Source organism: Trichomycterus rosablanca, chromosome 13, assembly GCF_030014385.1.
Source record: "Trichomycterus rosablanca isolate fTriRos1 chromosome 13, fTriRos1.hap1, whole genome shotgun sequence".
In the NCBI taxonomy this organism is placed as follows: domain Eukaryota; kingdom Metazoa; phylum Chordata; class Actinopteri; order Siluriformes; family Trichomycteridae; genus Trichomycterus; species Trichomycterus rosablanca.
This window is the reverse complement of record NC_086000.1, coordinates 22,945,801-22,967,798: the sequence shown is the minus strand read 5'-3', so window position 1 is coordinate 22,967,798 and position 21,998 is coordinate 22,945,801. Positions and strand designations below refer to the sequence as shown.

The 21,998-nt window shown below is 37.7% G+C and overlaps 2 protein-coding genes across 3 annotated transcripts in view; one reads left to right on the top strand and one right to left on the bottom strand.

The window, feature by feature from the left end:
* The window catches only part of supt3h (SPT3 homolog, SAGA and STAGA complex component), a 198,488-nt gene that overhangs the window by 148,196 nt on the left and 28,294 nt on the right, over positions 1 to 21,998 (bottom strand). The window lies entirely within an intron of this gene.
* runx2a (RUNX family transcription factor 2a) overlaps positions 3,477 to 21,998 on the top strand; it is a 77,913-nt gene continuing 59,391 nt past the window's right edge. For both annotated transcript variants that reach the window (XM_063006892.1, XM_063006891.1), the window contains exon 1: positions 3,477 to 3,534. In XM_063006892.1, coding sequence (XP_062862962.1) covers positions 3,477 to 3,534 — 58 coding nt within the window. The remainder of the gene's footprint in view (positions 3,535 to 21,998) is intronic.

The following is a 21,998-nucleotide window of genomic DNA, read 5'->3' as shown; positions in this document are numbered from 1 at the left end:
CAAAGTGCATCTATATGGTAAGTGGAGCTGATAAAATGGACAGTGAGTGTAGAAACAAGGTGGTTTTAATGTTATGGCTGATCGGTGTATATATAACTACTAATTTATATATCTGAAAATGAAAATACATCCTGAAACATTTCAAAAAAAGGTAATAAAGTCATATAAATTCAAAAAAAAAGTTTTAAAATTATGTTTAACATCTTTAACATAATGCCATGTTGGAGAGACCATGTCACGTCACTATATCGTCCTCACTCTGCAATGGTTGGCTGCATCTGAAACAGCTTTCTCCAATGTCCTATGTCACTTGTAGCAGACTAGCCTTGATAATGCAATCCACATTGTAATGTTGGCAATCCAGCTTATTCTTGGTCTTGCTCATCCCTCGTCAAGTCCTGCCATAACACTGGCTTTAATGCTGACATTCTTGCTGTGAGATGACAGTGATACCCACTGAGCCACTGTGCCACCCACATGGATAAACAAAAAAAAAACCCTAGGATGGAGAGATCTGTAGTCGAGGTTTTTGTGCTCAGAATTACCAAAATTCTGTGTTGAGTGGGAGAGGTCATAGATTTAAATCCAACAAAACTGCACCTATTCATTCATAAGCAGAGTGGTGGCTGCAGTATTTATGCTCTGGCTGTGTCTCGCTTCCAGTGGAACTGGTGCATTGCAGAAAGTGGATGGAATACCAAAGAGGAAATATTCTTTATATTTAAGTCTTGGATAGTCTTGGATAAACTGTGTGTTCCAACACGACAACAATCCAAAACATATATCAAACCTTTAAGAGTGGCCTTTCTAAAGTCCTGACCACAAAAGTCAGGACCAAAAAACAACAAAGTTAGTTGAACTCAAATGTCAAAGATATAACCAAATTGTACTAGAAACACAGTGATGACTATCCAAACCTGATGATTAACATTAAATAACCACTGAAAGTCTGTTTGGGATGGGAGGGGGCACTGAAAAAAATATCACCCAAAAGGTTTAGTTGGGTTAAGATCAAGACATAGGACTGGAGTTTCTCCACAAACTTTGTAGACTTTGTCTTTGTAGACTCTATACAAAGGAGTACAGTCATGCTGGACCAGAAAAAAACCTTTTCTATTCTGAGGCCACAAGTTGGAAGCATAACATGTTCTGTATAAATAGTCTCATATATCTGTTAACAATGGCTGTGGCTGAAATAGCTGAACTCAACAATTAGTTAACTTACATTTAGCCTATAATTTAATTCCATCGTATTTATAAGAATACTACTTTAACTGTACCATACTGACCAGTGATTCAATAAAAAAACAAAGTTACCAGGGTTTTAAGGCCTTAACACATAATAATGAATGATTAAAAATGACAGGAAGATGATTTTATTGCATTAATAAGGTTGTGGATAATGAACCTACCAATGCATAGACATATATGATGGTGGAATATGATTATTTGTTTATTTCCTATGCTTATTCTAATATGTATTAATTGAGACAGAGCTATGTAAAAGAACCATATGCTTCAATAAAAACATAAAACAAAGTTACCAGGGTTTTAAGGCCTTAACACATAGAAATTAATAATTAAAAATGACACAAAGGTGTTTTTATTGCATTAATAAGGTTATGGATAATGAACCAACCAATGCATAAAAATATATGATGGTGAAATATGATTATTTGCTTTTTTACTATGCTTATTCTAATATGTAATAATTAAAACAGGGCAGTGATAGCTCAGTGGTTAAAGTACTGGACTAGTAAACATACGGTTGACGGTTCAAGCCCTGCCACCACCAAATTGCCACTGTTGGGTCCCTGAGCAAGGCCCTTAACCCTCAAATGCTCATCGTGTTCAGCTCATCGTGAAAGTCGCTTTGGATAAAAGTGTCTGCTAAATGCTAAAAATGAAAATGTAAAATGTAAAAACAGAGCTTTGTAAAAGAACCATATGCTCCAATAAAAACAGCAAAACAAAGTTACCAGGGATTTAAGGCCTTAACACACAACAATTAATAATTAAAAATATGATTATTTGCTTATTTCCTATGCTTATTCTAATATGTAATAATTAAAACAGAACCATATGATAATCATTGTGTGGCTGGCTGACGACAAAAAGTCATTTTCAACCTGACAATTTAGCAAAACAGCAATCGAGCCTGTTTCCACAAGAGACGGATCATAATTCTCAACTGGCTGGAAAAACTAAACAAATTTAACACAACACCTGGTGTGACCCTGAATTTAAAAAAGCTGAGGAATTAGCACAGCCCATTCTTCACCTGGGCTGAAGGCTGTGGAGTCGGCTGAGCGAGGTGCGTTAGACACGCTGATGAATCACTGTTGTTAAATCCCACTACTGAGAGCACGGCGGGAGAGAGCCGTAGAAAGACAGACGTGATTTAACACTGAACCCACACCAGTCTCCACGCCGTCACTGCAAATATGGTTAATTATGCAGCGCTGCATACGCACACATGTGCAAACCCACACAGAGTAAGTTCAGCACTCCATTCATTCAACAAAAGACTAAAGAGGGGAAAAAAACTACATTGTAAAGACAAATCTTAAACATCTAGGATTTTGGCTGTCTATTTGAATAAATAAGTGAGCTACACTTATGTGGAGCTGTTTAAACCCCCACCAAAACAGATCTTTCATAGATAGGTTTATAATTCATTATATAATTCACTGGTAATCATGGCTGAGCATCAGTGTCGGATGTGCCAGCTTTAGTCATCCCTAACAGAAGCACTTTAAAAGCTGAAAAATACATTAAGTACTCTGAAAGACCAAGAGTGAAGTGAGGGAAGAAAAACCCTCCACAGTGCAGCAAATGAGATGAAGCTCTGTTGAAATGTGGAGCGCTCTGGCCCCTTCCTGACGGAGCTGGGGCTCATTCTTCCCTGTAGATGTGAGGAGGAAATGTTGTGCTGCTGCCGGGACAAGAGATTTAAAAAAAAAAACTGTCCAAGCCAAAGGAGGATAGGCTGTCTCCCTCCACTTTTGTGCTCTGATGTCACGAAACACATGACCCAGCCTCCAGTACCAGCCCACGAGGAGGAGGAAAAAAAAGTGTGTTTTAAAGCATACACGTTTTTGGATGGTGAGAATGTTTCATTCCCCTCACAAACAACCACAGAACCACAAGTGCGGTGCAAAAGTTTTGCCCAGGACGAACCCAGGGAGCCACTGGGGCGTAAATGGTTAAGCGGCGCAGGTCAACCCCGCTCCCGGAGATCGGTAAGTACGCTCTAAACACACTCCTGTCGGCTTCATTCTGCTGCATCCGATATCTGTGGCTGCACTGCATGCTCAGTGAATCTGACACATAGCAATACACAAATCGTGCAGGGCTGCAGTTTGTTCATTCGAGGGATGCTGAGCTTTATGCCCTGTGCTCTCAGTTTAGGACTTGAAGGGTCACGACGACCTCAGAAGGAGAACTACTGGACCAGGATATAACCAAGTGTGGCTATGGCATCTAACAGCCTTTTCAGCTCGATCACTCCGTGTCAGCAAAACTTCTTCTGGGGTAAGTGCTAAAAAAAACTATCTTTGTTCACGCGTTCTGGGGTTCAGGGACGGGTCATTCAGAAGCCACCGTGGTAAAAGGCTCCGGCCCAGGTCGATGAGCGGTCTTGGTACATGAACGCTCATGATCTTATGGTTGCACCTACAGTCGTCAATAGGTGTTGTGTTTACGTTTGCAAACATGCTAAGAAGCTGACATGTTTGCAGAACTTAAAACTATATTTGTAGAAAGGTGGTGGCGGGGGAGGTTTAAATGTATGAACAGGCACTCCGTTTCAATTTACAGGCCAACATTAAAACAAGATGTGGAAAAGTTCAGTCTGTGAGAGTAGCAGCGTTGTCTTTGGGTGTGTTTTACAGTCAAAAAGTTCATGCAAGCAACTTTTAAACATGCATAAGAAATGTTTGCTATGAGTCATCATAATTTTTTATTAATTTATTATTTAATTATAATTATTTTCTAATTTTATATTATAATTATTTTATTATTTATTATGAATTATTTTAAAATGCAATGTTAAAAAAAACTTAGTTACATACTTTACAATGTCTTTTTAATTTATTTATTAGTTTATTTTTTTATTTGAGCAAATTTTTTATATATTTTAAACTATTTTAAAAGTTAAATAAATATAAATAAAAATCCTATATATATCAAAAATTTAACTATGCTGTACAACTACAAAAAAACTAAATAGGCAAAGTATATTGTTATAAAATACAAGTGACCAGAGTCATGATGTTTGAGTGGTTGACAGGCTGATGAGTTTATGGCTGGTAATATAACCTAAATGGGTTTAAAAGCTTGACACTGTGAACAAAAATGTTAGTAATTATACAGTGTTGTATCTAGTACAGTCTGTATGTAGTACAAATATTAGTCTAGAATTAAAATTAGCTTTTGTTAAACTATCCTATATAAAAATAAATTTCTATTAGTTAAAATTAATTTCACAGGTATACAGATTGCTCCAGATAGAACACAAGATACTTGTGTAAAACAAGGTTCAACTCTTTATACATGACGCATGTTTCCATTGGATGCTTGGTTTTATTTCAAATAAAAACAAGAATGACACAGAAGAAATAAATAAGTAAAATAATAGGAGAATCAGCAGTTTGTTTTTAAAGAATGGAGATAAGACCTCGTACAGACAGGACAGTCCTGAAGGTGAGGAAACCATGACCACACGCAAAAAACAAACTACATGCAAACCACATTTGAATACCTCAAAATTTTCAAAACATAGAAATTTATGCAAAAAACAAAGCAAGACTAAATTAAGAAATCATTCACCCGACATCCACACCCATTCAGGCCAGCAACAGACAAAAATAACCATAATGCAAAGCGAACAGAGATATTTACGATGACCGGCTCAATGAGGAGAAAGTGTACTTACAACATTTTCAGCATGAGCTTTCTCATGATTGTGGAATGATAGGCTGTTGCAGTAGAATCTGAGCGCTGGTACTGACAGTCTGTGCCAGACAGAACGGGTTAAGTGGGTTTGTCATCAAAGTCAGCATACTCGCATTAAAGATGCCACGAGACAAGCAGCAACCAAGAAACCCCAAGCTACCAGAACTCACTGATCACATGCTGAGATTGGTTAAACGCTATAAACACTATGTGAGAAGAAAGTGTTATGAATAGGGATGTCAATTTTATTAGTTGACAGCTAACAACAAGCTTATAGCATCCCATCAAAATACACTTTCATATCAACGCATACGTATTCATGCTTTATTGAATATGTTAACAATGCAATAATGCAGGACAGTCAGAGATTTTTGAGATTCAGATTGGAGATTTTACACCAAGTCAGTGGCGAACAGTTCATTGTAAGCAATAACTAAATATGCTGATCATTATTACAATTTAAAGCTTTTCCTGACAGTATTGTTGTAGTTATTATAATATGATAAACGCAGCTTTACTTTTAGAATGTTAAACGATGCATAATATCCATATTATTTTTGTAAAGAAGAACAGTTACACACAGATCTGTACGTACAGAGATTAACATGCAGCCAGACTCCATACTGATGCTAGACTGCATCTGATTGTGATTTTAATGTGGAATTTTATTGTTCATAATATAATTAAATAAACTTTAAATTAGTCTGTACACACAGCTGGGTGTGTTTCAAATCGGTGCTCTTTCTCTGTACAGACTGTAGCTGCTCTTAGTTGTCAGTTGTTTTAAAAATTTAAAAGACATTTTCAATTGACTGCATTTATCTAACAGTGACGTCTACATTGGGTATTGGTTAACCAGGTAATCACTGGCATCCCTATTATAATTAGGAATGAATTCTTGTGTGAGTTAGACTAGTGATTTTGCCTCAAGACCCACAACAATCTTTTATTATAGTTTTAAACTTTTCCACTAAAGCTCTTTGTGATAGTAACTTAGTCATGCATTACAGTGTGCAACAAAATCAAACTGGTTCACAAAAAAACACCACTCAAACATATATGACTTAACCAATATGCTTTCCTAATGTTTTAATAAAGAAAAGCTTAATACAACTTAAATTGAAGCTTGCAATGAGTAATTTATAAAGGATTAAAACAGCTTAACAGTTTTAAAAGTATATTTAAACCAAGAATTCTTATTCCAACTGATCTTGCTATCTGCATAACTCTGTTCTATGTAGTTCTAAGAGCTTTTACACATGATTAAAATTGAATAAATGAATTTATGAACAAGACAATCATTTTTAGGAAGATGTAAAGCTGTGCAACCCCTAATTATTAAAACATAATATTTAGGATTAAATGTATCTAGTAAAAACATGGTTCACTTAACATTCATAATGACTAATGACAAATGATTTTCGAGAAGTGCTACAAGCCTTGTCACTCCCCCTGATTTCTATCAGCCATCAGTCATATTTGTACTTTGTGTCAAGCAAAAAGGGCTACAATTCATTTTATTTGGAGCAGTATATGTGTTCACACAAAGGTGTTATAAAACATGATGCTGCATTTAGTATTTCATATTTTAAGTCTTTAGATTGAAGGTTTTACATAGTCAGTGACGAACAGTTCATCATAAGCAATAACTAAATATGCTGAACATTATTATGATTTAAAGGCTTTTCCTGGCAACATTATTGTAGTTATTAAAAGACAATGAACAGTTTTACTTTTAGAATGTTAAATGATGCATAATATCCATATTATATTAGTTAAGGTACACACAGATCTGTATGTACAGAGTTTAGAATTCAGTCAAAATGGCTACAATTCATTTTATTTGAAGCATTATATGCGTTCACAAAAAGGTATTATAAAAACGTGATGCTGCATTTAGTATTTTATAAATGAAAATGATAAAAATGGCTGACAAGTCAATTTAATTAAAAGAACAAATAAGTAAAATGTGTGAGGTTGTACTAAGTGCACACATGCCTGATTGAAACTAACATTTGTATAATGTTACCAATTAAGAATATACAGATACTTTATTATCGTTACCCATCAATATCATTTTCTGATAGTGATTTATAAAGAGGATTAAACAGAAATGAAGTGTGAATTGCAGTAAACGTCAGGTTTGAAATACGTGCGCTATAGCACATGTGGCACAGGAGTGAAGCTTCGGTGTTGTTCAACCATCACTGATCAATTAGAAGCGTGTTACCCTGCTCACAGGTCCATGTGCTTCTCATTTAATAAACACGGTGGTCCTGCAGGCTAAACGTGTAGGTTAATTCCACTAATTGGTTAACACAACTCGCCTTTGCGCTAGAAAAACATTATTAATGGCAGTAAAGTGACCCAACAAGTCAAGAGAACGGAGCTTGTGCACCCGAGAAAAGTACGCTTAATTAAACTCAGAGGTGAAGGTTAATGAAACGGAACTTTTAAAGCCAAAGGCATACATCTCTATTTAGATCTCTATTTTGAGATTCCCCCCCCCCCCCCCCCCCCCAGAACCTATGCACTGTATTTACACAGACATTCCTGAGGTAGCTGTATTTTGGAGTTAAGTTTGAGACTAGGTTGAAGCAACGTCCAGGAACTAATTAGAGGTCTTTTAACACACTATTATCTCTAAGTGTGTTGCATCTGCTCTGACGTTTTTCCTAAACCTCAATCATACGTCTCTGACACCTTGTGTGTATTTACAACGCTTCACTCTGGATCAACAAGTTAATTTGAGACAGTCAGGACAAATACCTAATTAGATACCACCTATTTCAGAAACGAGCGAGCGTAGCCTGAAGAAACATGTTAACACTGTGAATATAGGCAGGAATGCTTGAAATATCTTGACCATGTGCAGATAAATAACGGCATCTCGCTCAAAATGTGGATTTTTTTTTTAAAGGGTAGATCAAGTGTCTCAAAACCTGTAATCATCTACAAGCATTTAAAAAAATTCAATCAAGTCGGAGATAAACTGTGCAGTTTGTGGGGATTGTGAGTGTGCGTCGCAAAACAAGAAAAAAACAATCTGATAGCTTGCAAACCACATGGTAAATAGAAAGGCTTGAAGAAAAATGACCGAAATTCTTCAAAGGACTTAAAAGTAATTTGATACGGACAATGTCGGATAAGCCAGCTTTTTTAGCCCGATACGGCCAGATGGCTTCAAAGTTAAGGCAAGTCCTGGTCTCGGCAATAAGTTAGAAAGATGTAGAAAGATGTTGAAAGATGGATCATCGTATCAGGAACAAACATGCTAGAGCCGCGAATACAAAAATCAACAGATCAGATCTAGCAAATAAAATTAGGCCAAAAGCCCAACATTAAGCCTTTAACAAAACTGAGTTTTTATGTGGATCAGAAGACGGTTATCATCCTTATTCCCAGTACAAATAACGTCTGAGATCCTTCAGATCTGCTGTATTGCCATTTATGCTAAAGTAATAATGTAGAATAACATTAATACCGGCATAATCTTACTAAACAATCGCAAAAAAAATACATAGACAGACAGACAGACAGACAGACAGACAGACAGACAGACAGACAGACAGACAGATAGATCGATAGTTTAGTATTTAGTTTTTAATGCCATGTCTGCCCTTGAACCATGTTCATGGCAGGAAAGGTTGTGATAAGTCTTTGACTTGCTTATTCTGGTTAACTTTGGGAAGTTGTCTATCCATGTCCATTATATGTGTAGCTTTAGTTTTATTATTGATTGATTAAGGAATTTTAGGAGTGTTGTTGCTTTTGTATTGTTAAATAGTTCCTTTATGGTCTTTGCTGTCAAGATCTGTTGTCTTCCATGGTCATAAATAATACATTCCAGCATTAAATGTTTTATTGTAACCTGTGTTTATCACAGTGAGCAATATGGGGCAGCTACGCCTTTTATCAGATACATGTGTGTTAATCAGGTGTGCCCAATACGGCATCTTGTGTACACTGTCTGGTCCCAATGGTTTTTAAGGTAGGTCTGCATTTTTCTCCAATAATGGGATTAGCTTTGTTTAGTTTATTATTCTGGTGTGTGTTCCATTAGTTTTGCCATTTGTCCTTGATATATGAGTTTAGATAGATATATATATATATATTTTATATGTATATATATATACACAGTATATTTATATATATAAGTGATATATATAAATATATATATATATATATATATATATATATATATGATATATATAAATATATATATATATATATATATATATATATATATATATATATATATATATATATATATATATATATATATATATATATATATATACACAGTACAGGCCAAAAGTTTGGACACACCAGCCAAAAGTTTGGACACACCTTCTCTTCAATGTTTTTTCTTGATTATTTTTATTTTCTACATTGTAGATTAATACTGAAGACATCCAAACTATGAAGAATTATGTAGTGAACCAAAAAGTGTTAAACAAACCAGAATATGTTTTATATTTTACCAACTCTACCTCTGCACAACCCAACTGATGGTCTCAAACACATTAAAAAAGCAACAAATTCCAAAAATTCACTCTAGACAAGGCACAAACATTCATTGAAAACCATTCCAGGTGGAAACCTAATAAAGCTGGTTGAGAAAATTTCAAAGAGTGTGCAAATCTGTCATTAAAGCAAAAGATGGCTACTTTGAAGAATCTAAAATATAAAACATATTCTGGTTTGTTTAACACTTTTTTGTTTACTACATTATTCCATATGTGTTCCTTCATAGTTTGGACGTCTTTAGTATTAATCTACAATGTAGAAAATTTAAAAAAAATTAAGAAAAACCACAGGAATGAGAAGTTGTGTCCAAACTTTTGGCCTGTACTGTATATATATATATATATATATATATATATATATACACAGTGTATCACAAAAGTGAGTACACCCCTCACATTTCTGCAAATATTTCATTATATCTTTTCATGGGACAACACTATAGACATGAAACTTGGATATAACTTAGAGTAGTCAGTGTACAGCTTGTATAGCAGTGTAGATTTACTGTCTTCTGAAAATAACTCAACACACAGCCATTAATGTCTAAATAGCTGGCAACATAAGTGAGTACACCCCACAGTGAACATGTCCAAATTGTGCCCAAATGTGTCGTTGTCCCTCCCTGGTGTCATGTGTCAAGGTCCCAGGTGTAAATGGGGAGCAGGGCTGTTAAATTTGGTGTTTTGGGTACAATTCTCTCATACTGGCCACTGGATATTCAACATGGCACCTCATGGCAAAGAACTCTCTGAGGATGTAAGAAATAGAATTGTTGCTCTCCACAAAGATGGCCTGGGCTATAAGAAGATTGCTAACACCCTGAAACTGAGCTACAGCATGGTGGCCAAGGTCATACAGCGGTTTTCCAGGACAGGTTCCACTCGGAACAGGCTTCGCCAGGGTCGACCAAAGAAGTTGAGTCCACGTGTTCGGCGTCATATCCAGAGGTTGGCTTTAAAAAATAGACACATGAGTGCTGCCAGCATTGCTGCAGAGGTTGAAGACGTGGGAGGTCAGCCTGTCAGTGCTCAGACCATACGCCGCACACTGCATCAACTCGGTCTGCATGGTCGTCATCCCAGAAGGAAGCTGACGCACAAGAAAGCCCGCTAACAGTTTGCTGAAGACAAGCAGTCCAAGAACATGGATTACTGGAATGCCCTGTGGTCTGACGAGACCAAGATAAACTTGTTTGGCTCAGATGGTGTCCAGCATGTGTGGCGGCGCCCTGGTGAGAAGTACCAAGACAACTGTATCTTGCCTACAGTCAAGCATGGTGGTGGTAGCATCATGGTCTTGGGCTGCATGAGTGTTAATGGCACTGGGGAGCTGCAGTTCATTGAGGGAAACATGAATTCCAACATGTACTGTGACATTCTGAAACAGAGCATGATCCCCTCCCTTCGAAAACTGGACCTCATGGCAGTTTTCCAACAGGATAACGACCCCAAACACAACCTCCAAGATGACAACTGCCCTGCTGAGGAAGCTGAAGGTAAAGGTGATGGACTAAACCCAATTGAGCACCTGTGGCGCATCCTCAAGTGGAAGGTGGAGGAGTTCAAGGTGTCTAACATCCACCAGCTCCGTGATGTCATCATGGAGGAGTGGAAGAGGATTCCAGTAGCAACCTGTGCAGCTCTGGTGAATTCCATGCCCAGGAGGGTTAAGGCAGTGCTAGATAATAATGGTGGTCACACAAAATATTGACACTTTGGGCACAATTTGGACATGTTCACTGTGGGGTGTACTCACTTATGTTGCCAGCTATTTAGACATTAATGGCTGTGTGTTGAGTTATTTTCAGAAGACAGTAAATCTACACTGCTATACAAGCTGTACACTGACTACTCTAAGTTATATCCAAGTTTTATGTCTATAGTGTTGTCCCATGAAAAGATATAATAAAATATTTGCAGAAATGTGAGGGGTGTACTCACTTTTGTGATACACTGTATATATATATATATATATATATATATATATATATATATATATATATATATATATATATATATATATATATATATATATATATATAGAGAGAGAGAGAGAGAGAGAGAGAGAGAGAGAGAGAGAGAGAGAGAGAGAGAGATAGATAGATAGATAGATAGATAGATAGATAGATAGATAGATAGATAGATAGATAGATAGATAGATAGATAGATAGATAGATATTTACATTTTCAGCATTTAGCAGACGCTCTTATCCAGAGCGACTTACAGAAGTGCTTCTATAGTGAACATTTCATTTCTCAAGTTTAGGAAAACAACAGTCAAAGAACACAAATCTGCTAAAACCTGTTAGAACCAAAGTGCCTTTTTTTTTTTTTTTTTTTTTTTTTTTTTTTAATGGAAAAGAATGAAACAAAATGTTAGTAAATAAGTACAAGTCAGCCTAAGTGTTTAGTAAAAAGGTGGGTTTTTAATCGTTTTTTAAAGACAGCAAGAGACTCAGATGTTCGGACAGACAGAGGAAGTTCATTCCACCACTTCGGCGCTAGAACAGAGAACAGCCTTGATGCTTGTCTTCCTTTAGTCCTGGATGGGGGCTCAAGTCGAGCGAGACTAGAGGCTCGGAGGTTGCGTGGTACAGAGCGGGGTTTGATTAGGCCACGAAGGTAGCTTGGGGCTGGTCCATTTTTGGCTTTGTAGGCGAGCGTCAGTGTTTTAAACTGAATGCGTGCAGCTACAGGAAGCCAGTGAAGAGAACGTAGCAGTGGGGTGATGTGGCAGTGTTTGGGTTGGTTAAAAACCAGACGTGCAGCTGCATTTTGAATGAGCTGTAAGGGTTTAATCGTGGACATGGGAGCTCCAGCCAGAAGGGAGTTGCAGTAGTAGATAGATAGATATAGACAGATAGATAGCAGTGGCGATTTCTCTAAGACTGCAAGGGTAGCTCAGCTTCCCCTAAAATGTCAAAAATTAAATGGTCAAATATGTACAGTTGTGTTAACATTCCATTGACTACAAATGCGTTAGAACTCGTTCATCTCGAAGACGAGTTCGTTCAGAATCAGCTACTTATCACAAATCGACTGACTCGAACTTCGCATACATTCCCGTAGCGTCAATGCATTTGCCCGTAGAAGCTGAGCGTCTATTCACTTCAACGGGACTGCATGGAAAAGTTTTTTTCACTGCTTCGAAACTCGCCGGTCATTGGATAAATGCCACGATTTTGTCCCGCCCTGGACGCTGAGCATCTCTGGGGGTGAATGGAGCTGTGGGCGGGTCTGGACGCTGAGCTTCTGCAAGATGATTAGAGGATCAGTCGAAAGGCTGAATCCCGTTTTGATTGACAGCTATTTTGAGAGCTACACCTTCACCTAATCACTGGGAGTTTCAGTCCCATCGCGGATTTTGCGAGTGAAGTCGAAAGACAAACTGCAACCATTTCAGGCCATTTTCTTGAAAAGGAATGGAGGGCAGAATTTATGTATAAATAAATTGACAAATTTTATGATGTAAGCCGACAATGAGCTTCCCCTCTTTGAAAGACCAGCAGCCGCCACAGATAGATAGATAGATAGATAGATAGATAGATAGATAGATAGATAGATAGATAGATAGATAGATAGATAGATAGATAGATAGATAGATAGATAGATAGATAGATAGATAGATAGATAGATAGATAGATAGATAGATAGATAGATAGATAGATAGATAGATAAATTCTACAATGAATTACAAGCAATTTTTAAAAGTTTGCAGACTGATATATAGTTCCTACTATTTTGTTATCGATCTATGATAATGTGATTTGAATGCAACATTCTACTGCTTCTAATTCTAAAGCTTCAAACTTTTAAAGTGCCATGCAGCATTGCACCAAGTCAAATGTATTTTTCCCCTATTACACTTGTTTATAATTGTGTCTTGTTAAATTTGAACCAAAAACATGCTGTGGCTTTAAAAGGGATAATGGGGAATACCATAACCCTAATCCCTTATGTGCACATCATAAAGATTTTATATTTGTATGTTATACATATTGTTGCATGGTTTTACCCTTTTAACATACTATTAGGCATCATACACATAATTTGATCACTTATGTTATATTATTTATAAATGAAAGAGCTAATAAGCTTTCTAGGTGACTTAAGGTCTTTTTTTTATAACCCAACAGCTCATGGACTCTTGTTAAAGTATACCAAAATCAAAGCACTAGTGTCAGTTGTACTAAAAGGTGGTGCCTAAATATAATAAATCACAACTTTTAAAATTATAAAAATATTACAATAACCTTTGAGAGTAATTTTAAAGTTGCCATATATACCTCCATATATACCTGACTTTTAAATGTTTTATACATAAACCATGAATATGGCACCACCTAACTTTTCTATACCTTAAAATATAAAATATGTTCAGACTTAAGAGTTATAGTAGAGTAGTGTGATAAATGTCATGTTTTTATTAGGGTTTTCACAAAGAAAAATAATGAAATTCATTTTTTATTACTACACGTCAAGTTTTAAACCTTTAAACATGACATATTTCTTTTGTGGCGTCTACGCAGTACAGAGTCTATCCATCGTTTTTTGTGAGATGACAATAGGAGGCACCGAGGTCTCGTACAAAGCCAGTAGAGAGCTGCTGAGAAAATAATCAAACACTTAACCAGGCAGTCTGGCTCAGCCAAACACAACATCAAAACTGGGAAACAATGAATACTGTTGCAACACAAAGAAACTTAAGTTCTGTAACACAGAAACTGAGGGAGCAAACCAGCCAAGTAGCCACAAACCTTCCCCGGCCTGAGCACTGCCTATAATACGGCCTGAGCGCTGCCTGTAACACGGCCTGAGCGCTGTTTAATGGAGCCAGCGCTGAGAATAAGTGCAAATCACTGAGTCTAGATCTTCTAACAAGATGATGGTTGATGGAAATGCAATTTAGAGGAAGCTTACAGTGCTCAAACTGACTTGGGTAAATTCTTCCATTAACTAATTGCTCACCGTGCCATGTGATATGTCATATGTTCACTGCAGTCATCTGCAAAATGGATCCTTGAGACAGCAGGGTCACATCCGCGCTGCAGTGATACCACTGAGTCAAGGACATTGGCATAGTTTCTTGTAAAATGACTTTTAAAATAAATATATTTACACTGTTTTACATCATTAATGTAAGTACATTTCTAATGCATAAAAAATTATGGGTCACTTTACTGCCATTATGCCAAAAATGTATTTAGAATTTTAATTAAACAGTTTGGTATAATTAACAAAGTGCTTTTTGCAAATGTCATGCAGCACAGTGGACAAAGAAAGAACATTTATAACACCACAAGTGAACATTGTGAAGCAGTACCAATGCCTAGATTTTAAAAAGGCAACAAAATACCCATGTGCATGAAATACAAAATAATTTTACTGTTTTAAAAACAAATACAAAACCTTCTATATAGTAAATAACTAAAAAGATATAGTGTGTGCTTGTGCTACCTTTACTTTTGGTCAAATTAATCATTCTTTTTAAAAATATATACATTTAAAGCTTCAAAATAGAAATCAATGACATGAATTTCCAAATTTGGTATACAAATTCTGAATCACAGAATAAGATTTATTATTCAGAATATCAATTTGTAGCTTCTAAAAAGGAATAAAAAGTTTTATTTTTTTTTTTTGTATTCCTTTGGGAGTTAAGTGTATATTTCAACTCCTTTTTCTGGTAGGCACATAGAAAGGATACAGCTAAAGAAACATACACACCATAATTGATCCTAAATGTACTTCAGTACAGCTTCAGTTACCAGTTGCAGTGTGTGGCGGCTTGAGGCAGTTCTGAGAGGAAAATATGCAGCGTTCAGATAAGTGGAGTTCGACTCTGGATGGCTGTTTTAACTCCACCATAATGAAGTGAGTCTGGACTACAGAGCTTCCACGCTAAACAAGGCTCTACCTGTTCTACCCAACACTGGCCACGGCCAAAGCCAGCGCGTTTTATTGATTTAACCTCAGCTGGAATGCACCGTTTTCTTTGACTCGGGCATTACTTTAAAATATTTATAATATGATACGCACAAGGGCTAGGAGGGAAAACAGAATGTAAAAATGTGAGGCATGAGCTCCAGCGGCAGAGAAATGGACTGCGTTGGCAGCATCGCTCATCCTTGGTTTCCCTTTCCAGCCGTGGCTCCACTGTTCACCACAAGGGAAATCGAGAGATTTTTAAACGGGCTCTCGTAAAGCTTTATTTCCTTGTGAAAATGTACATCTTAGATATCTAAACAATCAGAGCGCTGCAAATCAGTCTGTCTCCGCAGGATTCTGCTGGCTCCACATGGGAAGTGCGAAAAGTGCTTTTATTTTGTTTGACTGGAAATAAAATCAGTGAATAGTAAGCTCTAATACATTTGTGTAACATACAGACTTAAACTAAAAATGAGTAAACTATAACAGAAATGTAATTGTAATGGAAAAGCTATTAATTAACATTAACATGTACTTCTTTCTCAATCCTTAAACTTTATAAAGCTGGGTTTTCTAAAATATGACAAAACACACATAAAGGAACACATACTGCTAATATGGTGTTGTGTCGGGTCCTATAATGTCATTTAAAATAGGTGGCATGGACTTCTAAATTCTTTTTATTAGTTATGATTGTTGATATGGGTACAAGTCACCAGATCTAGTCAGAGTGACTTAAACCACATACATTAATTAAAGTTCATGCATCAATGGTCTCTTGCCAAGGTCAGGGAAGGGGGTGAAACCCAAACTGTCACTCTAAGCTGAGAGAAACTAAGCAACACGAGCTTATGTCCATAGTCAAGCAAGCACTAGATCACTATGGGCTTAGAGACTTTTATGCAAGAAAGGCCTGGTGCCAGTTTTTTTTGGTATGGTGCCGTTTTGCTGCCAGTAAAGCTGGTGCATTGCAGAAAGTAAATTAAATAATACGAAAGAAAGATTACATTAAAATGCTTTAGATAGACACCGACTTAAAATACAAATTAAACCTGGTTTAAGTCACTAAATCAGGCTAAAATTCAGCTTTAAGGATAGTCTTCTTAGAGTCTTGATCTCAATCTTGAAGAGAATGTGAGGCCTAGGACAGAAAACCAAACTTAATTCTTCCTAATAAACAAGACAAAGATCAAACCAGAGTTGTGCCAGGAAACCCTCAACTTTTAACCAGATGCAAATTATATACAGTGTATCACGAAAGTGAGTACACCCCTCACATTTCTGCAAATATTTCATTATATCTTTTCATGGGACAACACTATAGACATGAAACTTGGATATAACTTAGAGTAGTCAGTGTACAGCTTGTATAGCAGTGTAGATTTACTGTCTTCTGAAAATAACTCAACACACAGCCATTAATGTCTAAATAGCTGGCAACATAAGTGAGTACACCCCACAGTGAACATGTCCAAATTGTGCCCAAATGTGTCGTTGTCCCTCCCTGGTGTCATGTGTCAAGGTCCCAGGTGTAAATGGGGAGCAGGGCTGTTAAATTTGGTGTTTTGGGTACAATTCTCTCATACTGGCCACTGGATATTCAACATGGCACCTCATGGCAAAGAACTCTCTGAGGATGTGAGAAATAGAATTGTTGCTCTCCACAAAGATGGCCTGGGCTATAAGAAGATTGCTAACACCCTGAAACTGAGCTACAGCATGGTGGCCAAGGTCATACAGCGGTTTTCCAGGACAGGTTCCACTCGGAACAGGCTTCGCCAGGGTCGACCAAAGAAGTTGAGTCCACGTGTTCGGCGTCATATCCAGAGGTTGGCTTTAAAAAATAGACACATGAGTGCTGCCAGCATTGCTGCAGAGGTTGAAGACGTGGGAGGTCAGCCTGTCAGTGCTCAGACCATACGCCGCACACTGCATCAACTCGGTCTGCATGGTCGTCATTTCAGAAGGAAGCTGACGCACAATAAAGCCAGCAAACAGTTTGCTGAAGACAAGCAGTCCAAGAACATGGATTACTGGAATGCCCTGTGGTCTGACGAGACCAAGATAAACTTGTTTGGCTCAGATGGTGTCCAGCATGTGTGGCGGCGCCCTGGTGAGAAGTACCAAGACAACTGTATCTTGCCTACAGTCAAGCATGGTGGTGGTAGCATCATGGTCTTGGGCTGCATGAGTGTTGCTGGCACTGGGGAGCTGCGGTTCATTGAGGGAAACATGAATTCCAACATGTACTGTGACATTCTGAAACAGAGCATGATCCCCTCCCTTCGAAAACTGGGCCTCATGGCAGTTTTCCAACAGGATAACGACCCCAAACACAACCTCCAAGATGACAACTGCCTTGCTGAGGAAGCTGAAGGTAAAGGTGATGGACTAAACCCAATTGAGCACCTGTGGCGCATCCTCAAGTGGAAGGTGGAGGAGTTTAAGGTGTCTAACATCCACCAGCTCCGTGATGTCATCATGGAGGAGTGGAAGAGGATTCCAGTAGCAACCTGTGCAGCTCTGGTGAATTCCATGCCCAGGAGGGTTAAGGCAGTGATAATAATGGTGGTCACACAAAATATTGACACTTTAGGCACAATTTGGACATGTTCACTGTGGGGTGTACTCACTTATGTTGCCAGCTATTTAGACATTAATGGCTGTGTGTTGAGTTATTTTCAGAAGACAGTAAATCTACACTGCTATACAAGTTGTACACTGACTACTCTTAGTTATATCCAAGTTTCATGTCTATAGTGTTGTCCCATGAAAAGATATAATGAAATATTTGCAGAAATGTGAGGGGTGTACTCACTTTCGTGATACACTGTATATATACAGTGTATCACAAAAGTGAGTACACCCCTCACATTTCTGCAGATATTTAAGTATATCTTTTCATGGGACAACACTGACAAAATGACACTTTGACACAATGAAAAGTACTCTGTGTGCAGCTTATATAACAGTGTAAATTTATTCTTCCCTCAAAATAACTCAATATACAGCCATTAATGTCTAAACCACTGGCAACAAAAGTGAGTACACCCCTAAGAGACTACACCCCTAAATGTCCAAATTGAGCACTGCTTGTCATTTTCCTTCCAAAATGTCATGTGATTTGTTAGTGTTACTAGGTCTCAGGTGTGCATAGGGAGCAGGTGTGTTCAATTTAGTAGTACAGCTCTCACACTCTCTCATACTGGTCACTGAAAGTTCCAACATGGCACCTCATGGCAAAGAACTCTCTGAGGATCTTAAAAGACGAATTGTTGCGCTACATGAAGATGGCCAAGGCTACAAGAAGATTGCCAACACCCTGAAACTGAGCTGCAGCACAGTGGCCAAGATCATCCAGCGTTTTAAAAGAGCAGGGTCCACTCAGAACAGACCTCGCATTATTCGTCCAAAGAAGCTGAGTGCACGTGCTCAGCGTCACATCCAACTGCTGTCTTTGAAAGATAGGCGCAGGAGTGCTGTCAGCATTGCTGCAGAGATTGAAAAGGTGGGGGGTCAGCCTGTCAGTGCTCAGACCATACGCCGCACACTACATCAAATTGGTCTGCATGGCTGTCACCCCAGAAGGAAGCCTCTTCTGAAGTCTCTACACAAGAAAGCCCGCAAACAGTTTGCTGAAGACATGTCAACAAAGGACATGGATTACTGGAACCATGTCCTATGGTCTGATGAGACCAAGATTAATTTGTTTGGTTCAGATGGTCTCAAGCATGTGTGGCGGCAATCAGGTGAGGAGTACAAAGATAAGTGTGTCATGCCTACAGTCAAGCATGGTGGTGGGAATGCCATGGTCTGGGGCTGCATGAGTGCAGCAGGTGTTGGGGAGTTACATTTCATTGAGGGACACATGAACTCCAATATGTACTGTGAAATACTGAAGCAGAGCATGATCCCCTCCCTCTGGAATCTGGGTCGCAGGGCAGTGTTCCAGCATGATAATGACCCCAAACACACCTCTAAGACAACCACTGCTTTATTGAAGAGGCTGAGGGTAAAGGTGATGGACTGGCCAAGCATGTCTCCAGACCTAAACCCAAAAGAACATCTTTGGGGCATCCTCAAGCGGAAGGTGGAGGAGCGCAAAGTCTCGAATATCCACCAGCTCCGTGATGTCGTCATGGAGGAGTGGAAAAGCATTCCAGTGGCAACCTGTGAAGCTCTGGTAAACTCCATGCCCAGGAGAGTTAAGGCAGTTCTGGGAAATAATGGTGGCCACACAAAATATTGACACTTCAGGAACTTTCACTAAGGGGTGTACTCACTTTTGTTGCTGGTGGTTTAGACATTAATGGCTGTATATTGAGTTATTTTGAGGGAAGAATAAATTTACACTGTTATATAAGCTGCACACAGAGTACTTTTCATTGTGTCAGTGTCATTTTGTCAGTGTTGTCCCATGAAAAGATATACTTAAATATCTGCAGAAATGTGAGGGGTGTACTCACTTTTGTGATACACTGTACATATATATATATATATATATATATATATATATTTTTTTTGTTTTTTTTACTCAAAGAAACCGATCATCCTGCCATTACCTACATTTTCAAAAACTCCAAAACACACAACTTAACAAAACAACATTGAAATAGATCACAGTTTAACCCTTGTTTTGTCTTAAGGATCGAAAATAACCCACCAATATGATTATTTGACTTTTTTCGTCACATGAATAATAGGTTGTTTCTTCATGCTAAATTGGCTTAAGCTGACTTATTTTAGGTGTTTAATGAGAGCATGTCCTTTTTGACTCTTAGGACAAGGGGCATATAGAGAGTGTTACGACTACACAAGGGTTAAAGGTCCTAACTATGTCAAACAATTTACAAATTAAATATTACGTCACATTGTACAAACATTAAACACATTGCAATGACATTTTTATGTAAAAATATGGTCCTAAAAAAAATCAAAAACCCCCACCACCCCAATCTCTAGCAACACTGAATGTGCAATTTCATCCCCCAGAGTTTACTTAAAACCTACTCAATAATCAGGAAACTGATGAATAAACACAGTCATCTCAAATAATCAAAATTACCATAAAAAGCTGCCATTACGCCGTACTGTAATAAGTGTGGCAGCCCATAATTCAAGCCAACAGAAAGACTGAGGAAATGCAATAGTGTAAATGAGACAGTGTAACAGATAATCAATCACCTAATGATCTTTTTTTCTGTAGCGGGGTACGTATCATGCATCACAAACACCTTCTCAGAGCTCAGGTAAAACAAACCATTAGCACTACCAAACACACACACACCCCTTGACCTGCCGTGGTAATCTGACCACATTCATGAGTCAACGCGAGCGGGGCACAGTGAGCAGGACACACACGTGAGAATCAGATTACCTCTTAGAAAGCAACGCACGAGTAGAACACAAGCAGTTTGTGTTTCAGTGGTATCCCATTCACTGCTTCTCTTTCAGCTACTGTCAGGCCACAATGCAAGCACTCAGGATTCTTCACCTCCTATTGGCTACTGTACAACTCGACAACGGGACTTGATACACAATGGATGCTAAAATGACTATACTCAGTGTGGAAATCAAGATTATTATTATGTAGAAAAACAATAAATGTGCTTTCTTTTACTTTTTTAATCAACAAAAACATCTTTTCCATCAGCTTGTATGTTGCAGAGTTGAAATAACACTGATGGTTTACGTTTTACATAATTTAAATGCCAAATATTAGCAAAATCAGCAAATAAATCAATACATGCTACACAAATGCATTATCTACAGTAAATAAATTGTAAATAAAATAAACGGTACATCAGAATCACTGAATGAATCAACAATGTGTTAATAAAGGAATCAATGCATTAACCAAACCAGTAAATACTATACAAATCTATAAATGAATGAATCAATAAATTAATGAATTCAGACTCTAATAATCAAAGACTTTTACTTGAAATTCAGGTTTCAGTGCATCATTCAAAGAATGAATCATGGAATCATTATGGAGTCAATTCATCACTAAATCCATCTGCCAAAATTAGTGAACTAGAGATGATTAAAGTTATCTCATATACCAACATTACATTTACATTAAAATTTTCGGCATTTAGCAGACACTTTTATCCAGAGAAGCTTACAGTACTGTGACAGTATACTGTCTAAGCATTTGAGGATTAAGAGCCTGGCTTAAGGGCCCAACAGTGACAACCTGGCAGAGGTGGGGCTTGAACCAGCGACCTTTGGATTACTAATCCAGTACCTTATAAGCTAGGCTACAACTACATAAATTTCAACAACCACTTCATCCTGATCAGGGTTGCAATGGATCTGGTGCCAACCAGGCAGAAGGCAGAATGGACAGGAGGTCAGCCAATCATAAAGCAATACACTCACCTATTTACTTACTCACTGATATCTAGGGGCAATTTAGTTTAACTAACCAACCAAGCATGGGTTAAAAAAAAGTAAAAAGAAACCAAGTGGAGAGATGCTGATGTTAATTTCACAGACTTCAATAATAATCTTTTCTCTGTAAGACTATAGAAAAAAATGGAACTTAGGTCTTTAGGACCAGTGTTGCTATTTGGTCCACAT